General features: G+C 39.3%; 1 protein-coding gene across 1 annotated transcript in view; it reads left to right on the top strand.

Annotated features, from left to right (window-relative positions):
* The window catches only part of LOC126095163 (aminopeptidase N-like), a 297,387-nt gene that overhangs the window by 235,028 nt on the left and 37,145 nt on the right, over positions 1 to 25,214 (top strand). The window contains exons 12-13 of the mRNA XM_049909885.1: positions 1,594 to 1,781; positions 24,682 to 24,843. Coding sequence (XP_049765842.1) covers positions 1,594 to 1,781; positions 24,682 to 24,843 — 350 coding nt within the window. The remainder of the gene's footprint in view (positions 1 to 1,593; positions 1,782 to 24,681; positions 24,844 to 25,214) is intronic.

Here is a 25,214-nt window from a genome sequence, read left to right on the forward strand (position 1 = left end):
TAGATTTTTGTGAACTTGTCCATTATTACTACAAAGAGGAGTGATGAGACAAATCTCTTTGTTTCAGACTGTTCTGATCATCCATTGCCTATCTTGACACAACTGTAACACTTTTTGTATAGCATCTTGAATCTATCAGTTAGGTACTTTGATACCTTTAGGTCTTCCAAACATTCCCATATCTTGTTTCAAGGAACATTGTCTTTTGGTTTTTCAATATCAACAAATACCATCAGAAGATTTTTTCCATATTCCCATTACTTTTCTGTCAGCATTCTTATTGCAAAAATAAGATCCATAGTACTCAGTCTTTCCTGAATCCATGTTGTTCTTCCTCAAGCAAAGGTTCTACTATCTTTCTAAGTCTCATTCCTACAATATTTTCTAACAGCTTCAGAGTGTGTGACAGCAGCGTGATGCCTCTGTAATTTCCCCATTTTTGTCAATCACCCTGGCAATATTATACGATGGTGGTTTGAAAAGTTCTCATAATGGAATAGAAAAAAAGTACTTACATCACTGAAACTTTTTTAATTTTCAATGTAGTCTCCTTGTAGATTAATGCACTTGGTCCAATGATGTTCCAGTGCATTGATCCCATCTCAAAAATAAGTTTCCTCCAGACCTGTAAAATAGTTGTCAACCCCGGCTATCAGTTCTTTGTTTGAAGTGAATATTCATCCATGAAGAAAAATTTTCAGTTCTGGGAAGAGATGGAAGTCTGACAGAGCCACATCAGGTGATTAAGGTGGGCGTGGCAACAATTCATACCTTAGTTCATGTAATTTTGCCACACCATTCTCATGCATTTTTCATCCAGCATCAAGAGTCATGGCACCCATCTTGCAGATAATTTTTTCATTTCTAATTCTTCAATTAAAATGTGATATACCCTTTCAGACAACATATGGCAAGCGTGAGCAATTTCATGACCATTTTGTGTACTTTTGCAATCATTTCTTGAGTAGTGAGTCATCCTGGCTGACCACTGTGTGGATCATCATCTAAGCTCTCCCAGCCAAATTTAAGTTCATCTGTCCACTCGGCAACAGCTGAATATGAAGGAGCAGACTCCTCCAGTGTATTCTGGAAATCAGCACAAATGTCCTTTGCTTTCATACCTTTCTTTATGAAGTACTTAATCCTTGCTTGAACCTCAATTTTTTCCTGTCTTCACAAATCACTAAGCAGGAACAACAACAGAGCCACGTCATCACTGCCACAGCTCTCTTCCAAGAGCACTGACGTGGCATGCTTTTACAGGCAACAGTCCAAAGAATATCACGTGAACTATTCGTTGCACTAGCCTCACCTCTTGTGATGATTCCAAGAACTTTTCAAACAACACTTATATTATTTAAGGCTTATAATATGAGGTAAGTGAATGTATAAATAAGATTCTCATTTGAACAACCCTTCTCACTTTCAGTGGCATATGTGTCCGTAACAAATATAGCAGTAAAGGTATTGCAAAATAATTAGTGTATCCAGTATTTGTTTTTTGTCATAATCCAGCATATGAAGTGGTGCTGATTTGGTAGTGTCTGAGGGGATGTAACAGTCACTAGTGCTGTGAATGTGTCATCCTTGCAGAGCTACGTGAAGTCCCTCCTCGAACGGTTTTATTGGACGCTGACATTCTCTGCACGCCCGGACGACGACCACATGACGAGGTCACTGCGTGCGGGGGTGGGGAAGTGGCTGTGCCGTGTGCACGACTCCTCCTGCCTTAACTACGCGTGGCAGCTTGCACAGGCCGCATCCAGTCCCTCAGATGCCAAGTACGTATGGCCTGCCATCCGAATAGTGTTGTTAAGCCTTGCTCACCCCACGTTGCTTCAGTCCTGATCTGTAAAATACAGGGTGTTTAAAAAAATGTGTCGAATTCTTTGAGAGGTGGTAGTACTCAACAGAAAAAGAAAAATAACTCCAATAAACAAGGGTCTGGAAATGCATACTTTCTGTGATGAACACATGTTTACAGGGGGTGTTCAATGTGGTGTCCACTCACAACAGTCCACCCCTCTACCCTCCAACATAAGGATTGACACACCCTTTAAGTGTTCCCATAACCGAGAGTCTAGAAGATTTAATTCTCTGGGGAATGAGCAGGCCAAGGTGTACAGCTGCTTCCCCCCTCCCCCCACTCCCTCCCCCCTCCGGCCATTCCAGCGGTCCTGAAATGTCTGTGTCAGATTTTCATGCACATTGTGATCAAAGTATGCTGATGAACCACATTTGTATTTGTTGCTGCAGTGGCACAGCCTCCAGCAAGGTAGGCAATAAACTAATGAGAAAGTCTAGATAATGTGCCCCAGTTAACCATTGTGGTAGCATATATGATCCTATTAATGTATCGCCAAGTACACCTGCCCGTACGTTGATTGAGAATCGGTGTTGATCCCTTCTCTTCTGAATTACTTGGGGATTTACATCTGCCCGTAGATACTGGTTATGAAAATTCACAACAGCATCTCTAGTGAACCCTGCCTCATTGGTAAATAAAATCTTGGATCTGAACAGTGAATCTGCAGCACATTTCTGCAACAACGATCAACAGAACCATCTGCGCTTATGAACCTGTGGCCTCAGGGCCTGGATGCACTGTAGATGATATGAGTACAGCAATTATTTGTGAAGTATGCCCCAGATAAGACAGAGAGGCACGCCTTCTGCTGCTGCTAATCATTGCACACTGGTCCCAGGGATCAGGGATTTCTTCTTTCATGTAGTACATGCTCCCCCATCCGGACTGTGCGGGGCCTTCCACTGACTGTCTTCCAAGGTGTAAGGGTACCTGTGTCCCTCAGACACTGGAAAAGTCTGCCAAACAGCTTATCAGGGGGCACTCTGCACTGTGCATATTTTTCAGTTTAGAGGGCAAGGTCTTGCTGCTACGTCCATTTGCTAAACCATAGCAGAATATCCTGTCCACAGTTTCACTTGTGGAGTAGTGTGCTTCCATTGCTAACAAATGGTGGAAGAGAGAAAATGTAAATGTATTACAGCATCGATACATACAAACAGCACAATAGCAGTAAACACACAAGTGAACCTGTGTTTGGAAGAAGGTAAAACCACAATACATACCCAGAATTGACAGTAGTGTACAATAAGGCACACAACCACGACGAAAACTAACGTAGCCTACAACATGACTCAAACCACGCAATTGACTGTACACCCCTGATGATAGATAGAGTACTATGAGTAAGACACTGTAATACCCAGCTGATGCATTTGTTGGAGCACCAATGCAATGACTGTGCAAATATCCACAACCGAGCATTACAGCATTACACAGCCCTTCCTATAAACTCGTATTTATCTCAGACCCATTTATCTTAGACCCATTTATCTGGACCCATGTTAATTGGACTTATTTTTCTTGTTTTAATGCATAGTACCACCTCTCAAAATATTCAACACTTTTTTTTTTAACATCCTGTACACACACACACGCACACACACACACACACACACACACACAAGCACACACACACACACAGTTTATTAATATGTACCCACTTCAGTGTTAGTTGTTTTTTATCTGTACCTAACAGTCTTCCATCAAACACATCACATAATTCACTCTCTAATGGTTTCTGTATGCTTCTAACTCCAGCATGAAGTGAACTACACCCATCACTATAGAAGTCCACATCTAAGTACCTGACCGAGAGCCTAGGGGAAAACAAAAATTAATGGCTCGCTTGTGCCTTGTGTACTTAGAGCTACTAACCAATCTAAAAACTTACTACTCATAGCATATATAATTATTAGTTTGCAGATGAAGTAAATACTAGTGTAATGTTGTTCTGTACACTGTCCTCAGCCACGAGTGTAGGTTTCTGCACTTACACCCCTATGTGCTAATTAAATTTACATTGCGATTGATGTCTCGGCGAGTTGGGCGGTGGGGGCCAACTGCCCTGCAATCACAGTTGTTTCCCGAGCATGATGTACTCATCATTTTGTAGGCACTGTCAGCACCTTGTGAAGCATAGTTGGCTGTATGTTGGCAACACTGTCCCTCACCACTGCAATCCGTCAGTCACAAAGTAGTTTTAATTGGAGTATAACATAATGGAAAGTTAAGCATAGAATAAGAATATTATAAAAATAGTAGATTGCTAATCACCACACAGAGCAAGTGTTGAGTCAAGTCAGGCACAATGAAAAGACTGCTAAACATTCAAGATTTCAGATGAGAAGTCCTCCTTCAGAAATAGGAAACACGTACACATTCACATGAGTACGACTCATACACACACAGCCGCTGTCTCTGGCCACAGTAGTCTCTTCATTGTACCCCTCCATGACTTAAGTCCACCTCTATGTGGTTAATGCACATGTTCCATGTACACTATTTCTGATGTATGTTTTATATTTTCAACTGTTTTGAAAATTTACTTTGTTGTTGATAGTTGAAAAGGTTAAATGTGTTTTCAAGTCCTTGGTGAATCTTTAGTTTCAAAAAAGATGGATCAAAGAACTGGCATTAAATTTTGTTCGAAAAATGGAATAAAATTCAGCACATCATTTCAAATATTGATTGTGGCATTTCATGAATCTGTTAGGAGTAAGACAATAGTTCACGAGTGGCCTAAATGCTTCAAACAGGGTCGAGAAGATGTTCGAGATGATGACTGTCCTGGATGCCATAGCACATCAGAAAAAGTAAAGAAGCACATGTGGAAAAAGTAAAGAAAATGGTTCTGATTAATCACCAGAGAGGTTTCTGATGATGTAAGCATATCTTGTGGCTCATGCCAAGCAATGCTTTTGGATGTTTTAGGCAGGAAACATGTAGCACCATTGATTGTTCCAAAATTGTTGAATTTTGACTGTAAGACATGTTGGAAAGACATCACTTAGGAGTTTCTGAATGAAGTCTACAGTGATCCAGAGCTTCTAGAGAAGGTTATAACAGGTGACAGAACATGGATACACAAGTAAGACATCGAGACCGAGTCCCAATCGTCCCAATGGAAACTGCCTGAAGAGCCGAGACCAAAGGATATTGGACAAGTTCAATCACATGTGTAGGTTCTCCCCACTGTTTGCAATAGTGCATCATGAGTTCCTGGTTTACGGTCATATTGTCAATAAGGAGTTATGCACAAAAAGGGTTATGGCAAAACCACTCATGGAAATTGCATCATGTTAATGCTGCTTATACCTCAGTGCTTTTTCATGATTTTTTTTCACAAAAAACAAAAATATTATGTTGCCTCACCACCATATTCAGTGGACACAGCCCTCTGTGCCTTCTTTGTATTCCTGAGGCTTGAGAGAACTGTGAAAGGAAGTCATTTTGCCATCATTGATGAGATAAAAATAGAACCACTGAAGGAGCTGAATATCATAACAAAAAGTGAATTCAAGACTTGCTTTCATGATTGGAGAAAGCACTGGCACAAATGTAGTAAATCTGAGGGGAAGTAATTTGAAGGGAAAATGGTTGATGCTGATGAATAAATAAAGATTCTTTAAGGGAAAGAAAAATTTCCAGTACTTTTTGATGTACAAGTAACTTCAGGTGTGCCTCAGGAAAGTGTGTTGGAAACCTTGCTGTTAAAATGTTGTATATTAATGACCTTGAAGACAATGTTAATAGTAAAATAAGGCCTTTTGCAGATGATGCAGTTATCTATAATGAAGTACTACCTGAAAGAAGCTGCATTAATATTCAGCCAGATCTTGATTAGATTTAAACATGGTGCAGAGATTGGCAACTTGCTTTAAATGTTCAGAAATGTAAAATTGGACACTTCACATAACAAGAAAATGTAGTATCCTATGACCATAAAATCAAGGAGTCACTGTTGGAATCAGCTAACTCATACACATACCTGAGTGTAACACTCTGTAGGGATATGAAAAGGACCCATCACAGAGGCTTTCCCTCTCAACCTGTATGATAAATCTGCCCTAACCTGTGGTTCTGGGTGATCTTCCCCAAAATCTACCCCACTTCCATGACCTCTCCAGTCCTTTTCCTTGACACCTCTTCCTTCCCCTTCAACTCTTCTGCCCGAAGAAGGAGCCACTGGCTCCAAAAGCTTGGTAATTACAACTGTCTTTTATGTGTGTGTTCTTCCACTGCTTGATGAGTAGACTTTTTGTCTATACTGTTAAATAGTTTTTTCAATAATTGATTGTTTTTGTTGTTATATTGAACCTTAAGAAAGTAACATTTGGGTGTAGTCTGGAACTGTTACAGGACAATTACTTTTGGAACATGTATAAAGTTGTGAACCTGGCAATGCTATATAATTGCTAAATATGTATGAAAAGTGGATACACATCCTAATCTAGAATGTCCCTAGAAATTGTCAGGATGTAAATTTTGGCTTCTCATTACAACTCCACCCACTTTGAAAGTGAGGAACTTGAAATTATAATAAATCATGCAGAAAATGAATGGAAAAACTTCTTTGTTCTATTTTTTTTATTGTTTTCAAGTTTTTATTTTATTGACAATGCAATACAATAAAATTCAGAATATACATTTTCATCTTTGTATACTGTACTGTAAGACTTAAAAAAAATCTGATCTTAAATCAATTTCAAATGTATCTGAATGTCTGAACCTGGGCCCTCTTTATTTATACTGCATATGAAACCTCAATTTTCTTAAGTTGAATGGGAAACCTAGTTGTGGTCATTGGTATAAATTGAATGAGAGAGAGCTGTCCAGCTGTTGGATCTGTAATTATTATAACATCACTGACATTATTTAATTTAATCTGCAAACATATAGTATTACAAAGTTTTGGATGATTCAGAAGCTGATGAGCTGTAAAAATAAATTACCAAATATACAGGCTTTCTCTTGAAATTGACTGTAGGGGAGAAAACAAAACAGCACATTGTTGTGCATAAAACTTTTGTTTAAAATTATCTACGTGAAGAAACAATATATGTGGAAGAAACAGTTTGTCTAACAGTTTAACTGACCTGCTATCATAGTTAAAACTGGCTGAGAAAAAAATGCATATTTTCATAGAACAGAACAGCATTTTCTTTCTCACGGTCAGTTTTAACATAAAACTTGTACATTTTTGTTTAAAAAATATGTAATATACGTCTGTATGAAATTTTATTAGAGTATTGCATAAAAATTTGAAGTAAATCAGTCCAGAACTTTTCACAATTTTTAGAAACAACCTAGTGGATAATATTGAAAGTTTATTGAGGCTTTTCACCTATGATACTGTAGTGTATAGAGCAGTTTCAACACCAGAAAATTGTATTGAAATGCAGGGGAGCTGCAGAGAATTGAAGCTTGGCGCAGAGATTAGTAGTTGGCCCATAACATAAAGAAATGTAATGTATTGCACATAAATAAGTAGAGAGACACACAATTGTGTGATTACACAGCTCTTGAACAATCAATGAAAGCAGTCTCACCCATGGAATATGGGAGTATGCTCATGGAGTGATTAGAGATATGTTATAAAATGCTCCTTCAGCCGATACTTGAATATTATTCCTCAATCTAGGATACTTACCAGATGAGATTGATAGAGGAAATAGAGAATATCAGAAGAAGAGTAGCGCATTTCATTATAGGTTCATTTAGTAAGTGTGAAACTGCCACAGAGTTGCTCATGGAACTGCAATGGCAAGACTCAACAAGAGAGGTGTGTGTTACATGATATGGTTTACTACTGAAATTCTGTGAGTGTATGTTTCTAGATAATTCAATCAGTATATTGCTTTCTCCTATGTGTGTCTCACTAAAAGACCATGAACATAAAATTATAGAGATTTGAGTTCGCACAAAGTGTTACCAGCAATTATTCTTAGCACAAAACACATTTGACTGGACAGGATATTGTCAAAAGAGCAGGGAAGGGGGGGAGGGAGTCAGATTTGTCAGAGAGGACTTTAAAAAGATGCATGTTTTTGATTTATTCTGAAAGTTTCCATAAAGAGTGATAAATCATTTTAGTCAGAAATGGTCTCTGAGTTTTCACCAGTTGGAGATATATCTAATTGGGAGTGCTGTATTTTGGCAAACCACTAACAAGCAGCTGTGCTCCAATCTCCTGTCGCTTTCTGAGGTCATTTTACTCTCTTGTTCTTTCAATCTGGTTTTGACCTGAGGAAGTGATCAGAAATGGAGAAGCCGTAATTTTTTTGGACACAATGATTATTAGTAACAGGGCTTTTGGAATAAAGAAATTTGTATTTAACTGAGAAGCTAGAACAATTTTTAGTAGTGAAAATGCAAAGGACCTGGTATTATTCAGTCTTACACTTTCCCAAATTTCCTCATTTAAGTATGCATCTGTCACTTGTTGTGATGTAAGAAAGGTAATTAAAGAACATCCTGGCGACAAATGCATGAACAAAATGAGGAGAATTTGGATTATTATTTATTTATCATATGGCTTTTAGTGCCAGGCATCTCCGAAGAGATGCTCGGCTCATCTTCAGTGTAGCTCATTTCATTTAAGCAGAGAAGCTGTGTCTTTAAGGGAACTTGAATCTATCAGGAATGAAAGGTATTTGGGACCTGGCTGTGGGCTATAGTAAGGGACCAACTACAGCATTTGTGTAAACTGAAAGTGGGAAACCACAGAAAACCATTTCAAGGTTGACAGCAGATGGATTCAAAGTACCTCTCCTAATTAACCTGTGGATTGCTAGCTCAGTGTCTCAACACACAGAGCCATACCAAGTTGGTGCAGAATTTGAAAAAACTGCTTGTTGAACATTCTTTTAAAATATAATAAAATGTATCACAACAAAAAATTGAATTCTGACATTGCACATTTTTCCTTTAAATGTGCATGTTTAGTCATTTTATAATGCATGGAGAAATTCATATTTTGAGACTAGAGTTGCTGGCGTCATTTATTGTACTATTTCAAGAGTGTAAATAGATTTTAGATGAAAGGGGGAGGAAGGGATGCAGGGCATAGTTGGCTCAGACGAATTCGAGGAGCCCATTAAAATAATCCTTTAGAAATGAATAACTATAGAATGTGCTGTCATCACAAACCCCTTTGGCTCTCAACAAACCCCTTCTCATCATACTGTATCAGATGTGGTTTTCGTAATTGAGTACCGCCCAAGTAACTAGATTTGGCGATATTTTCCCAGTCAGGTGACTAATGATAGAATATTGAGCAATTATTTTTAAATAAATCCACTCATCACCATTTGGGCTGTATTTTTATTGAGCAATGTCTTTTTTGGGCAGCTCAGACAAATCCAAGTGTATTTTTATGCACTGATTTAAGTTTACTGTTATTTATAATGATATTTCCCACTCTGCTGCCTTGTGAAAATCAGAAATCTAACTGCCTCCAAATAACAACTCCAATGTTAACATTAAACTGCTATAGATAGGTAATTAGACTATTACAGTAGTGTGTGCATATTTTGAACTCATCATAATACCAGCAGACAAATCAAAATCAATTTTCCTCTCCTTTTTAGAAACTATCACAACCGCACACAGCACAAAACTGATAGCTGGTAGCATTTACATTAAACTCAACTGAAAGTAAGAACTGATTGAATAACGAAGCAACAATTGAGGTCAAGCAAGGCCAACAACTGGTCTCCGCTAAAATGAGTATGCGCAATAGCTGATAGTGCTATTGATGTGTAGATTGTTTATTAATTGTTGGCCTTGCTGGCTGTCAACAGTGCATATCCCTTTTTATTTGAATGATTGAAAATCAAAATATCTTTCAATTTCAGTACACAACAACTATGTCATGTGTATAATTTCATTTAGGTGATAAGGGAGGTCTGGACCCCTGGATACCCCACCCCTCTCCCCTGTGGCTACGTCCTTGGGCTATAACAGGAAAGGGTGAAAAAACAGAAATACACAAAATACCCTCTTCCATACCATGTAAGGTTGACTTGTGAATTGTGGTTGTAGATGGCACATGCTGGTTCAGGGATGAATTGAGAAGATGGTAGCAAGTCCAATGTTGTTACCTTTGGAGTACTCCTAATATGACAAGCATTCAAATCAGAAACCAGCCACACTGGGACTGTGGAATGGTTCCATTCAAAAGCAATCAGCACATGTGTTAGGACATTTATCCCACTGGGAGACAAGAGGATCAGTTCCTGTTTCATGGAGTGTGGTTGGCCTCTGATGGATCCACAATGGCAACCAATCTTGCAATTCATCATCCGACTGAAACCGTTGTCCACGCTTGTCTTTCTTTAGGTTGCCAGATATATTAAAATTACATAGTGAAAAATCTGAGCTGTATATGGAGGATGTCACAATGTTTTCCAACCAAATCACAGAAGCATAACCCTCATCTGATTGTTAGTGCAGGGGGCAGGCGTTACAGTGCAATAGGACGATTCCGTCTGACAGCGTTTCTGACTGTGGGCTCGAGGAACTCAACAAGCAGAGGTCCTCTACAGCCAAAGGAGGGGGTCATCAGGACCTTACCAGGACTTGTGTGAAGAGTTTTTTTTTGGGGGGGGGGGGGAGGGGGGGTGGCCAGATGTGCGATGTTTCCATTGGTGGCTTTGCATTTGTCCTCAGGTTGTCGGAATTCTGCCAGATAGAATCACGCACGATAATGCCCATCCCTACACTGCCAATCTGGTGAAGGCCACACTTCAGCAATTTGGTTGGATAACACTCCAGCATCCCTTGTACAGCCCAGATCTTTTCACATCTTTGGCAGCTTGAAGCGAGACATGCAGGGACATCAGTTTCAGTCAGCCAAAGAAATGCAAGAGTGGGTGTGGCTGTGGATCTGTCAACCATGTCCTACAAAACAGAAATTTACCGTCTCATCTCCCAGTGGGATAAATGTCTTAACATGTTTGGTGATTAATTTGGAATGGAACTATCCCATGGTCTGCCTGTGGTGGATGCTTGGTTTTCATTGACTGCCCCTTCTATTATTGCATTTTGTTGTTGTTGTTGTAGTTGTTTTTGTTGTTGTCATGCTGGTTTTTAAGGGATCCAATTTCAGGGGAAACTGGGGTCATCTTTTGAACTGTGGTTGTGTAAGATTACTATTTAAATTTGATCCTGCACTACATTATTTACAACATTGCCAACCTTAGCATTATTGTGGTGGCCATTATTGAATGTTTTGTGTGCTTTGCTTTGTGTTGTGTGTTGCTCATTGTCTTCTTATTTTGGAAAGAACAAAGAGGCTGCTCATGGTCTATAAGTGGACTATGTACCATTTTGCTAACTCAAAAAAGATCAGCATGTGTCAGTCCTGCTTTTGCAGAAGCACAAGAGATGTGTAGGCTGCCAGCTGTGCACGAATGAGGCAGCACTTGTCCTCCACACTATTCCTGTCCCCACAACAGGCAAAGTCCTCTTCTGTTTATGCTTGTGACTTTCTGTCAAGGCAAAATTCTGCACTGTATCCCTCTGAAGACTTGTTTCACACAGCTGTCCAAAGTAGACCCTTCCTTACATCTGAAATCACTAACTTGGTATGCAGCTGAGTACAAAGTGAGAGATGCACGAATGAGGCAGCACTTGTCCTCCACACTATTCCTGTCCCCACAACAGGCAAAGTCCTCTTCTGTTTATGCTTGTGACTTTCTGTCAAGGCAAAATTCTGCACTGTATCCCTCTGAAGACTTGTTTCACACAGCTGTCCAAAGTAGACCCTTCCTTACATCTGAAATCACTAACTTGGTATGCAGCTGAGTACAAAGTGAGAGATGCACGAATGAGGCAGCACTTGTCCTCCACACTATTCCTGTCCCCACAACAGGCAAAGTCCTCTTCTGTTTATGCTTGTGACTTTCTGTCAAGGCAAAATTCTGCACTGTATCCCTCTGAAGACTTGTTTCACACAGCTGTCCAAAGTAGACCATCATGAAAAAGTGTCTTCATCATCAAACCTTAATACTTGTATCTACTGCATCATCAAAATATAATTTTGTGACAAACTTTGCAAATCATTCCTATGCATATATTTGTATAATGCTTTCTGCCACTGAGGACAGTTATGAGCACAGGTAGAATTGCTCATAAAATAGATTTTGTTATAAAAAAGATCTAATAGTTTTTAAGTTAGCTTGTTGGTTGTGGAAGTAGAAGTATGATATTTCTGCTTGAAGGTTTTAGCTTAAAATAAATATGTATGGGAAATAACCTTTTGCAGACATTTTGTGTTTCACACATTTAGGTAATTCCCAACTTTTTGACACAGTGCCATTTCAATATTCAGACATGACTAAGCATCAAAATACAACACTACACACACAGTACAGTAGCTCCCAACAACATCCAGCTTGCGACCAACCAGGAAGGACAAAGATAAAACATATGTCAAAGGAAGTCTTTACATAGCAAATGAGTTACTTACCAAAGATCTCTTCTGAAGTTAGTTTGAGAGTTTATAATTAATAATTTTAAATGTGAATGACTTCAAATGTACTTACACTTGGATAACCAAATTTTGAAATAAATCCAATATGTGCACCATAATAAGGTAACAAGTGTTGTTGGTAATAAATATTAGTGGAAAAAAATCCAGTCAGATTTTGAACCTTTTATGTGGCATTGTCTTATCACAAAGTTGTACAAGAATTTATTGATACAAATATAAATCTATATACTAGGAAGTCCTTTGTTAGAGTATTTGCAGTGAAGCCTTGCTTGAAGGTGCAAGGTGAATGATGGAAGGTAACAACAAGAAGACAACTGCAGTTTCTGAACTGTAGGTTTACAGAGGAATTCTGAAGATTGGATAAGGTAGATCCAATAACTAATGAGGATTGAACATTTATTACACACTTCAAAAGAAGTTTTGCACCAATTTGGTTCCTGTACAGAAAATTGTAATAGAGAGCAACATAAATATGATCCATCCTTTTTATTGCTCATGAAAATCACACATTGCATGTTGTACCACCATGCAGTGAGACCTTCAGAGGTGGTGGTCCAGATTTCTGTACACATGATACTTCTAATACCCAGTAGCATGTCCTCTTGCATTGATGCAAGCCTGTATTCCTCATGGCATCCCTATCCACAAGTTCATCAAGGCACTGTTGGTCCAGATTGTCCCACTCCTCAACAACGACTCGGCATAGATCCCTCAGAGTGGTTGATTGGTCACGTCATCCATAAACAGCCCTTTTCAATCTATCCTAGGCATGTTCGGTATGATTCATGTCTGGAGAACATGCTGGCCACACTAGTCGAGCAATGTCATTATCCTGAAGGAAGTCATTCACAAGATGTGCATGATAGGGGTGCAAATTGCTGTCCACAATGATGAATGCCTCACCAAAATGCTGCTGATATGGTTTCACTATCAGTCGGAGGATGGCATTCACTTATCAAACAGCCGTTACGGTGCCTTCCACGACCACCAGCGCATATGTCGGCCCCACATAAGGCCACCCCAAAACAGCAGGGAACCTCCACCTTGCTGCACTCACTGGACAGTGTATCTAAGGCATTCAGCCTGATGGGGTTGGCTCCAAACATGTCTTCAACAATTGTCTGGTTAAAGGTATATGCAACACTCATCAATGAAGAGAACGTGATGCCAATCCTGAGCTGTCTATTCAGCATGTTCTTGGGTCCATCTGTACCACGTTGCATGGTGTCATGGCTGCAAAGATGGACCTTGCCATGGACATTGGGAGTGAAGTTATGCATTATGCAACCTATTGTGCACAGTTTGCGACATAACATGATGTCCTGTGGCCACATGAAAAGCATTACTCAACACTACACACACAGTACAGTAGCTCCCCAATAACATCCAGCTTTGACCCACCGTGGTACAACAACCGAGTTAGAAAACTGCTGTGGAAGCAAAGGGAACTTCACAGCAAACATAACCATAGCCAAAGCCTTGCAGACAAACAAAAATTACGTGAAGCAAAATGTAGCATGAAGAGGGCTATGCGAGAGGCATTCAATGAATTCGAAAGTAAAGTTCTATGTACTGACTTGGCAGAAAATCCTAAGAAATTTTGGTCTTATGTCAAAGCGGTAGGTGGATCAAACCAAAATGTCCAGACACTCTGTGACCAAAATTGTACTTAAACAGAGGATGACAGACTAAAGGCCAAAATACTAAATGTCTTTTTCCAAAGCTGTTTCACAGAGGAAGACTGCACTGTAGTACCTTCTCTAGATTGTCGCACAGATGACAAAATGGTAGATATCGAAATAGATGACAGAGGGATAGAGAAACAATTAAAATCGCTCAAAAGAGGAAAGGCCACTGGACCTGATGGGATACCAGTTCGATTTTGCACAGAGTACGTGAAGGAACTTGCCCCCCTTCTTGCAGAGGTGTACCGTAGGTCTCTAGAAGAGTGTAGCATTCCAAAGGATTGGAAAAAGGCACAGGTCATCCCCATTTTCAAGAAGGGATGTTGAACAGATGTGCAGAACTATAGACCTATATCTCTAATGTGGATCAGTTTTAGAATTTTGGAACACGTATTATGTTCGAGTATAATGACTTTTCTGGAGACTAGAAATCTACTCTGTAGGAATCAGCATGGGTTTCGAAAAAGATGATAGTGTGAAACCCAGTTTGTGCTATTCGTCCATGAGACTCAGAGGGCCATAGACATGGGTTCCCATGTAGATGCCGTGCTTCTTGACTTCTGCAAGGCGTTCGATACAGTTCCCCACAGTCGCTTAATGAACAAAGTAAGAGCATATGGACTATCAGACCAATTGTGTGATTGGATTGAAGAGTTCCTAGATAACGGAATGCAGCATGTCATTCTCAGTGGAGAGAAGTCTTCCAAAGTAAGAGTGATTTCAGGTGTGCCACAGGGGAGTGTCGTAGGACCGTTGCTATTCACAATATACATAAATGACCTTGTGGATGACATTGGAAGTTCACTGACACTTTTTGCGGATGATGCTGTGGTATATCGAGAGGCTGTAACAATGGAAAATTGTACTGAAATGCAGGAGGATCTGCAGCGAATTGACGAATGGTGCAGGGAATGGCAAATGAATCTCAATATAGACAAGTGTAATGTGCTGTGAATACATAGAAAGAAAGATCCATTATCATTTAGCTACAATATAGCAGGTCAGCAACTGGAAGCAGTTACTTCCATAAATTATCTGGGAGTAGGCATTAGGAGTGATTTAAAATGGAATGATCATATAAAGTTGTTCATCAGTAAAGCAGATGCCAGACTGAGATTCATTGGAAGAATCCTAAGGAAATGCAATCCGAAAACAAAGGAAGTAGGTTACAGTAAGCTTGTTAGCCCACTGCTTGAATACTGCTCAGCAGTGTGGGTTCCATACCAGATAGGGTTGATAGAAGTGATAGAGAAGATCCAACGGTGAGCAGCGTCCTTCATTACAGGATCATTTAGTAATTGCAAAAGCATTAAAGAGATGATAGACAAACTCCAGTGGAAGACTCTGCAGGAGAGACACTCAGTAGCTTGGTACGGGCTTTTGTTGAAGTTTCGAGAACATAACTTCACCGAGGAGTCAATCAGTATATTTCTCCCTCCTACGTATATCTCATGAAGAGACCATGAGGATAAAATCAGAGAGATTAGAGCCCACACAGAGGCATACCGACAATCCTTCCTTCCACGAACAATATGAGACTGGAATAGAAGGGAGAACCAATAGAGGTACTCAAGGTACCTTCCGCCACACACCGTCAGGTGGCTTGCAGAGTATGGATGTAGATGTATATGTAGATGGTGGTGTTGCTGTCAGGGTTCCTCTGAGCCATAGTCCATAGGTCATTCACTGCAGTAGTAGCCCCTGTGCGGCCTGAGCGAGGCACATCATTGACAGTTCCTGTCTCTCTGTATCTCCTCCATGTCTGAACAACATCGCTTTGGTTCACTCTGAGATGCCTGGATACTTCCCTTGTTGAGAGCCCTTCCTGGCACAAAGTAACAATGTGGGTATGATTGAACCACGGTATTGACTGTCTAGGCATGAACTACAGGGAACATGAGCCGTGTACCTCCTTCCTGGTGGAATGACTGGAAGTGATTGACTGTCGGACACCCTCCATCTAATAGGCACTGCTCATGCATGGTTGTTTAGATCTTTGGGTGGGTTTAGTGACATCTCTGAACAGTCAAAGGGATAGTGTCTGTGATACAATATCCATAGACAACGTCTATATTCAGGAATTTTGGGAACCAGGGTGATGCAAAACTTTTTTTGATGTGTGTAGATGACTGTTGTATTTAGCTAGTGTGGCGATGTTTTGACTGGTTGAGCAACAACTATTCTAGATCTATTAATCCATGCAGCTACACTTTAACACACACTTATTACACTGGTGTAGATATTCAGCCTTGAACCTCTAGTGATTTGCCACAGGGTCCAGCTATTCTGTGCACTCTTCTTCCTTGGCATCAAACTTCTTTTGTCTGCAAAGGTTTAAATAAGTGAAGTGGCTATAAAACAAAACACTGCTTCTCTATTTAAATAAAGTGTAGATTAGTTCCAAATAACTATGTATATTGTCAGAAACTTTCACAAAATGTTTCATGTTACATGACAATCAATTAATATTACTGTCTCAAAGACCTCTTATTAACATTCTGTGAATAGTACACACCAACAGTGGCTTATATTACATCATTTTTGCCATCCTTGGTGCCAGAAATCTTCCATGGTATGAGGTCTCCTTCATTCCTCCTTGCTCCATGGAGATTAAAAATGCGCTCCAGCAGATAGACACTGCATCTGTTGACTAATACTTTACCGTAGTATGTGTCCCGAAGTTTACAAACTAATTAGGATCATGCACATCTTTACTCTGAGCTCTATATTTGGTGTACGCGATACATGCCCTTCTGTGAATGGCATGGATAACTACAAGGAGTTCCTGAATGTATTATGGAAAAAAAGTGGTATAATTTGCCTAAAAGAATGGGTCAGTTGATAGGGGACACCAAGAAATATCCAATTTGGTAATGGAGGGAATTGGAACTGTGGGGAGGAGGAGGAGGGGGCAGATGCAAAGGGGAGGGAGTGGGTTAAAATTGTACAAGGAAGGGAGAGCAAAGCTCGACTACAGAACCAGTTTCAAATGGATGTAGTCTGCAGTAGTGTTACAGAGATGGTGAGGGAAGTGATCAATGGTTCATCTTCCGCTTACTTGATAAAATCCATAAATTTACTATATCGTACAGGCAACTTCAGATTGTAATCTTGCTCTATGTTTAGTTTTAATGACATAAATAACACAGTTATGTATACTTACATTTAGAATAAGCATTCAAACAAAGAATCTCACACAAATAATATAAATTTTATTACGTTTCAATTAACTTGTTTTCCACGTGTTTCTCTTTCACATGTGTGTACAGCAGCTTGACTGTCACACTGTGAGTAGGTTACACTGTGTGACAGATCTGTCAGTCCAATGTGGTCTGAGTTATCTTCTACTGTTCTTTTTCAAATACTGTCAGCTTCTTGTTTCACTCCCATGGTTCAACTAGTTTGTACCAAGGCCGTGCGTGAAGTTATCCTTCTCAACTTCATCTCCATCAGGGTGATGCTGTAAGAGAGTTTCTCACTATTTCCAGCTACAAAATGATGAACATGTTTTCAGTTTCCTGCAGAAATAGTTCTCCTTCTCAAATTCATCTCCTGCCAGGGTGATGCTGTAAGAGAGTTTCTCACTATTTACAGCTGCTAAATGATGAACATGTTTTTAGTTTCCTGCAGAAATAGTTCTGCTGCAGTATGGATAACAGGTGTATCACAGTGTAGCTCGGCAAATGCAGGCTGGTTCCCTTTATTCTGCCTCAGTTACACTATGTCAGTGATTGCTGCACAAACACTGTCTCAACATACGCGTACACCATAATTACTCTACCACACAAACATTTCGGGTACACTCATCTGGTATGAGACATTCCTGGGGAAGGGGGGGTCCACTGGACAATACACAAATGCAATGTCACATCCAGCTGTAGTGAAATGGTGCTGACAATTTGACCACAGCCTCATGGATGTGGGTAGTGATAATGGGATGGAAGACCATCTAAAGGAAGGAAGGAAGATTAGTGTTTAATGTAGTGACAATACTGCAGTCAACAGAGACAGAACAAAAGCTCAGATTGTGAAAGGATGGGGAAGGAAAATAGCTGCGCCCTTTTCAAATGAACCATCTTGGCATTTGGCTTAAAGGCCATCAGCATTGACTACTGGTGACAACATCCAGGCAATCGAGGAACTGATCCAGAGCAATTGTAGATTCACTACAATGACCATGTTCACACAGTGAATTTCCATCTTTGAGTAACTGAATGACTGGTATAACATTTCGACTGTTGTTTACAGAGATTTGGTGAGTATATTCAAAAATAATGTAATGTATCTCTATTACCTGGAAATATAATGCAGTATTTAATGAACATTACTTCACCTGCAATAGTAATGTGTAATTTACTTTTTTAAGTTTCCTCATATGAATTGCGTGTGTCTTTGCAAGTTTGGCAGGAGAACTTCTGTGAAGTTTGGAAAGTAGGAGGCAAGGTACTGGTGGAATTAAATATGTGAAAATGGGTTGTGTGCTGAGCATGGGCAGCTCAGTCAGTGGACCACTTGCCTGTGAAAGGCAAAGGTCCCATGTTCAAGTCTCGGTCCTGCACACAGTTTTAATCTCCAACGAAGTTTCATATTAGTGCACACTCCACTGCATAGTTCAGATTTAATTCTGGAGTATTTCTAATGTTATAGATCAAACAAATTTTGCTTTGTTCCATTAACATTGTGAGGGCACTGTAGAACAACATGGATTTTTTGTGAGAATGACCTGTGTTCCATTGAAGATGCTCATCTTGGTGAAGGATGGTCATGTTGTTTGTAAACATTTTATATAGTGTGAAATATATGCTGTGCTTGCCCCCATCTGTGATGACAGTATGTATGCAGTGACTTAACGAAGCAGGGGCAAGGCACAGAATAGCAGCATGGCAACATTTGCTGAATGTGGACATTTGTGCCTGACGGTGTCCCTTGAAGTTGTCATGACCGCCCTAGAGAAAACAGACATACTAAAATGTAAATGCTCAAGACAAGTGAAGACTGTAAATCTTAGATCTTCAGTGGAATTCTGTGTGGTCAGATGTACTGAAAGATGTGTTTGAAGTTATGAGTGACTAATAACTGGATTTGTCTTCAAATTTAATGTACATAGTTGAAACAATGCATAAGATTATTGTGTCATCTTGTGCAATGATCTACTTGTGGGGCAACAGTAATAGTCATTGTTTGTTCCCCATGTAAACTGAACCAGCAGTTGGTTTTCAGTTATGAAAGTGAGCACTTACATTGTTTAAGAATGTGTCACTTGCTTCTGTGATAACTATTACCATATTCAGTAAACATTTTGTTTTAAATTTGACGCCTGAACACGTATGTATTCTGATCAAAAAGTAATTGGAATTTTTTAATTTTGTGGGTTTTATCATCCAATTTTCAATTTTTTTATTGTGTTTGTACACATATCCCTTATATATGTTTGCATTTTGAGCAGTTCTGAATAGTTAGTTTACGGTTGAAAGTTGAAAAGGTTAAATGTGTTTTTGAGTGCTCGGCAAATGTTTACTTTTGAAAAAGGTGGATCAAGGAATTTGCATTCAATTTTACTTGACAAATGGAATAAAATTCACCTCTGCATTTGAAATATTGACTGTGGCAGTTGGCACATCTACTAGGAGTAAGACAAGAGTTTATGAGTTGTATAATGTTTCTTAGACGGTTGAGCAGGCGTTAAAGATTACAATTGACCTTGACACCCTGGCACATCAATTACTGACAACAGTTTGGAAGAAGTAAGGAAAATGCTTGTGGGAAATCATTGAATCATTATCATAGGGGTTGCTGATGATGTTGGCATTTCCTTTGGCTCACACTAAGAAAGTTTTTTGAATGTTTTGAGCATGAAACATGTAGCAGCAAAGTATGTTCCAAAATTTTTGAATTTTGAACAAAAACAATGTCATGTAGACATCACTCAGAAATTTCTGAATGAAGACAATAATGATCCAGAACTTCTGAAGAATGCTATAATGAGTGACAAAACATGGGTATACCGGTATGACATCTAAATCAAAGCCTAATTGTCTCAATGAATATGCGTAAAGGGCCAAGACTGTTCCTGCCTTATAGTTGTATGGTTGATACGGAATACTACCCAGAAGTTATACACCTTTTGCATGGAGCATTCTGCAGAAAATGACCAGAATTGTGGCAAAACCATTCATGGAAATCGCATCACTATAATGCTCCTGTTCACATGTCAATGCTTGTTTTCGATTTTTTGGCAAAAAACAAAACCATTTTGTTGCATCAGCCACTACATTTGGCAGAGATGGTTCTGTGTGACTTCTCTCTGTTTCCAAGGCTGAAGAAAACCATGAAAGGAAGTCATTTTGTCACCATTGATGAGATAAAAACAGGATCACTGAAGGAGCTGAACACCATAATGAAAAGAGAGATCCAGGAATGCTTTCAAGACTGGAAAATGTGCTGGCAGAAGTATACATGAGCGGGGTTTACACTGAAGGGGACAAAGTTGATGAATGAATAAGAATTCTGTAAGAAAAAAAAATCCTGTTGCTTTTTGATCACATCTAATACATGCTCACTTTCAGAACAGCTAGGTTTGCAGTTAGCTAGATATATTACAGCACATTGACACCTACAGCACTTGAGAATGGCTCCTAATGCTGAAATTGGCTAGTTGTGAGTAATTAAATAAAGTAAATGCTTGTAAACAACAGCTGAAGTGGATGTGTACAGTGCCTTTTGACTTTCCTATGGGCCAAACAAACTGTGGCTGTCCATACTGCCCTTCTGTGTAGACATTCAATATCCACTGGCAATTGCATTTGGTATGGATCCCAAGTGCAAGCGCAGTATTCTACAATGGGTTGCATGTGTGTTTTGTAAGCAATCTCCTTTGTTGACTGATTGTAAATAGAGGTGGTGCATTTGCTGCAGTAGACAAATTCAAATCCATCTGAGAAAGAAACTGAAGCAACATGTTAGACTGTTTGGGAAAGACTCGGTATCAGGTGTGGGCATAAAATAGTAACTGGATCCTTGTATCAGCCAATGGACTCATCTCCTGATGCAACCAAACATTTTAGAGAAAACCTCAGTTCACTTCTACATAATTTCCCCAGTAGTACTGTAATCACAATTAATTGGGAAAATTACATTTCTGTTAGTGGTGGGCATGATAAGACATCCCATGAAACATTACTAAATGTCTTCTCTGAAAACTACCTAGAACAGATAGTTACAAACCCCACTCATGATGTAAAAATATTGCAGCTAATAGCAACAAATAGACCTCACCACTTTGAGGTTGTCCACATAGAAATTGGTATCAGTAACTATGACATGGTTGTGGCAACACTGATTACTAAAGTACAAAGGACAACTAAAACAAGCGGAAACATATATGTGTTCAGTAAGCTAGATAAAAAATGGGTAGTGTCATATCTCAATGAGGAACGTGAAACTTTCAACACAGGGCAGCATGTAGAGGACCTATGGCTCAAGATGAAAGGAATACTTGACCATGCACTGTATAGGTATGTATCCAGTAGAACAGTTTGTAATGGGAGAGGCTGAATGAAACACGTTTGGCTGTGAAGAGAGCAATGTGTGATGCATTCAGTGACTACCATAGCAGAATATTGTCAAATAAACTTTCATAAAACCCATGGAAATTCTGGCTGTATGTAATGACTGTTAGTGGCACCAAAGTTTGTGTCCAGACCCTAGCAAAAGAGACAGGAACTATAGTTGAGTTTAGCAAAGGAAAAGCTGAAATGCTTAACTCCATTTTCAAATGTTCCTTTACACAGGAAGACTCAGGAGAAATGCCCCAACTCAATCCTTGTGCCACTGAAAAGATGAAATAAAGAAGTATTAATGGCAATGGTTACCAGAAACTGCTCACATTGTTAGAACTGCTTCAGGGCCTGATAGAATACTTGTCAGATTCTACACTGAATTTGCAGCTGAGTTAACCCCTCTTCTAACTACAATCTGTCATAGATCCCTTGAACAAAAAAACCATGCTCAGTTCTTGGAAAAAGGCACAGATCATACCATCTACGAGAAGGGTAGTGGAAGAGATCCACAAAACTACCATCTCATATTGTTGACATAGATTAGTTGTAGAATCTTAGAACATATTCTGAGTTCAAACATAATGAGGAATGTTGATCACAATGACCCCCTTGATGGCAACCAGCATGAATTCAGATAACAATGATCATGTGAAACCCAACTCTCACTTTTCTCACATGACAAACTGAAAGCCATGGATCAAGGCAGTCAGGTTACGTAGTATTTCTTGATTTCCGAAAAGCATTTGACTCAGTACCACACCTATGGTTATTGTCAAAAGTATGATCATATTGGATATCAAGTGAAATCTGTCACTCAGGTTAGGACTTTTTAATAGGGAGAACACAGCATGTTCTCTTGTATGGAGAGTCATCTATAATGTAGAAGTAATTTAGGGTGTGTCCCAGTGAAATGTGTTGGGACCATTGCTGTTCATGTTGTATATTAATGACCTTGCAAACAATGTTAGTGGTAGAGTCATACTTTTTGCAGCTGATGCAGTTATCTATAATGAAGTACTGTTTGAAAAATGCTGTATAAATTTATCAGATCTTGATAAAATTTAAAAGTGGTGCAGAGATTGGCAACCTGCTTTAAATGTTCAGGAATGTAAAATTTTGCACTTCACAAAATGAAACCAGATAGTAGGGAATGATCATATAGCTTCAGTTGTTGGTAAAGCATGTGGTAGACCAGTTTATTGGTAGAATACTGGGGAAGTGCAATCAGTCTACAAAGGAGATTGCTTACAAATCACTTGTGTGATTGGTTCTAGGATATTGTTCAAGTGGATATTGAATGAATACAGAGAAGGACAGCGTGAATAATAGCAGGTTTGTTTAATCTGTGGAAGAATGTTACGGGCATCCCAAAGGAACTGAACTGGAAGACCGCTGAAGACAGATGTAAGATATCCTGAGAAAGTTTGTTAACAAAGTTTCAAGAACAGGCTTTAAATGATGATTCTAAGAATGTACTACAGTCCCATATGTATCACTCACATTGGGATTGTGATGGTAAGATTAGAATAATTACTGCACATATGGAGGCATTCAAACAATCATTCTTCCCATGCTCCATATGTAATTGGAATGAGAAGAAACCCTAGTAATTGTTACAATGGGGCACACCCCCTGCTATGCACCTCATGGTGGTTTGTAGAGTAGAGATGTAGATTGCATTTCTCTGCTATTATAGCAATGAACTCAAGTCTGCTGCCTGTGTTACTATGATTTTTGGTTTCAGGATGTGCACAGTTTGCCATTTCTAAATGATCTTTGTACCAGTGTGAAATCTCTTTGAGATCCAGCTGAATATTTGTGTGGATTTATTCAGACAGTATTTCGTTATAGATAACTGCATCATCTGTGAAAAGGCTGAAATTGCTATTAAAATTGTCTGCAGAATAATTAGTATACAACATGAACAGTCAGGGCCCCATCACACTTCCCTGTGGCACACCCGAAGTTATTTTTAGTTCTGTTGATGACTCTGTGTGTAAGATAACATGCTGCATCTTCCCTATCAACAAATCTTCTATCCAGTCACAAATTCCACTTGACACATTATACAATTGTTCTCTCATAAAAATAAGTAGCTGTGGTTTTAAAAGTCAAGAAATTTTACATATACATGACTGCCTTCATCATGTTGTGTGAGAAAATTTTGAGTTGGATTTTATGCAATATATTTTTTCAGTATCTATTTGTGACTGGATTGGAATTGGGAAAGTGACAATGGCACCACACACACTATAAGGTGACCTGTGGAATGTAGATGCCAATGTATATGTCAGTGCAAGTATCAATGTATTTAAAATTTATTAATCAAGTCATTTGATGTGGTATTATTTTGACAAAATAATAAATAGCATAACACCATTTATAGTCATATACAAACTGCCTGGATGTTAACCAATAATAGGGGAGTAATTTTTTATTTATTGGTATTTTGTTTGTTAGGATGCTTTACCATTCTTATATTGTGTTTTGTTGTTCTCTAAATGTCATGAATATCTGCTATATCATTGGTAACTTACAAGAAGTCTTACACATTATTTAGTGCTATGATAGGAAACTCTATTTCCATCACAAAAATTCTCAAAGACTAATTACTTTTAAGTTATTCTTAAATTTATTCACATTGCACAGTATTTTTTTAGGTCAGTGAGTGTGTTACAAAATGTATAAAAAAAAATTGGAATATAAACAGCTGAATGTGGAAAGTATAGTTAAATGATGGTGTTGTATCTGTTCTTTTGTTCTGTGTGCCAGACAAAGAAAATAACTGGCAAAAATGGATAAACTTTTTGTTCATAACCTCACTGGCAGGCCCTTCAGATAAACCTCATAACACTCCAAAAGTACCGACTGAAATCTGTAGTTAAAAATTAACGTACATTACTGTAAGGCACACAATGATGGCAGCACACTGCCAAAACACATTGTGCTAATAAATATTGGTCAAATGTGATTGAATCAGCAACAGTATAAATTTTGGGTTAGAGATATCAGTCATATCTCTGCCTCTCACGTGTTACTGGTTGCAGTGATTACAACTTCTGACTCTCTCCACAGTGTGGACCCGGACATGCGAGCGGCCGTGTACTGCGTGTGGGCGACAGACAACGCCCGCTGGGAAGCACTGTGGCAGCACTACCTGCAGACTACTGTCGCCACAGAGAAGCAGGAGGTGCTCTCTGCTCTAGGATGCTCACAGGATGAGGCGAAGCTCAACACGTATGTGTCAATGTTCTGCCACTTAGCTCTACACAGTGAACCCAAATGACACAGACAAAATTTCAGAGTTTCTTCATGTATATTTTTTTGAGTATTTCATTACAAGACACCAGTGGTCTGTTGGTTGATTCGGGGAATGGGACCGAATGTCGAGGTCATCGGTTCTGTAGGATTAGAGGAGGACGGGGAAGAAAGGCGGCTGTGCCCTTTCGAAGGAAGCAATCCAGCATTTGCCTGAAGCGGTTTAGAGAAATCGTGGGAAACCTAAGTCGGGATGGCCAGATGTGGATTTGAACCACTGTCCTCATGAATGTGAGTTCTGTGTGCTAGCCACTGCACCAACTTGTTTGGCACACCGGTGGTCTTCGATA

Source organism: Schistocerca cancellata, chromosome 8 (genome assembly GCF_023864275.1).
Source record: "Schistocerca cancellata isolate TAMUIC-IGC-003103 chromosome 8, iqSchCanc2.1, whole genome shotgun sequence".
In the NCBI taxonomy this organism is placed as follows: Eukaryota; Metazoa; Arthropoda; class Insecta; order Orthoptera; family Acrididae; genus Schistocerca; species Schistocerca cancellata.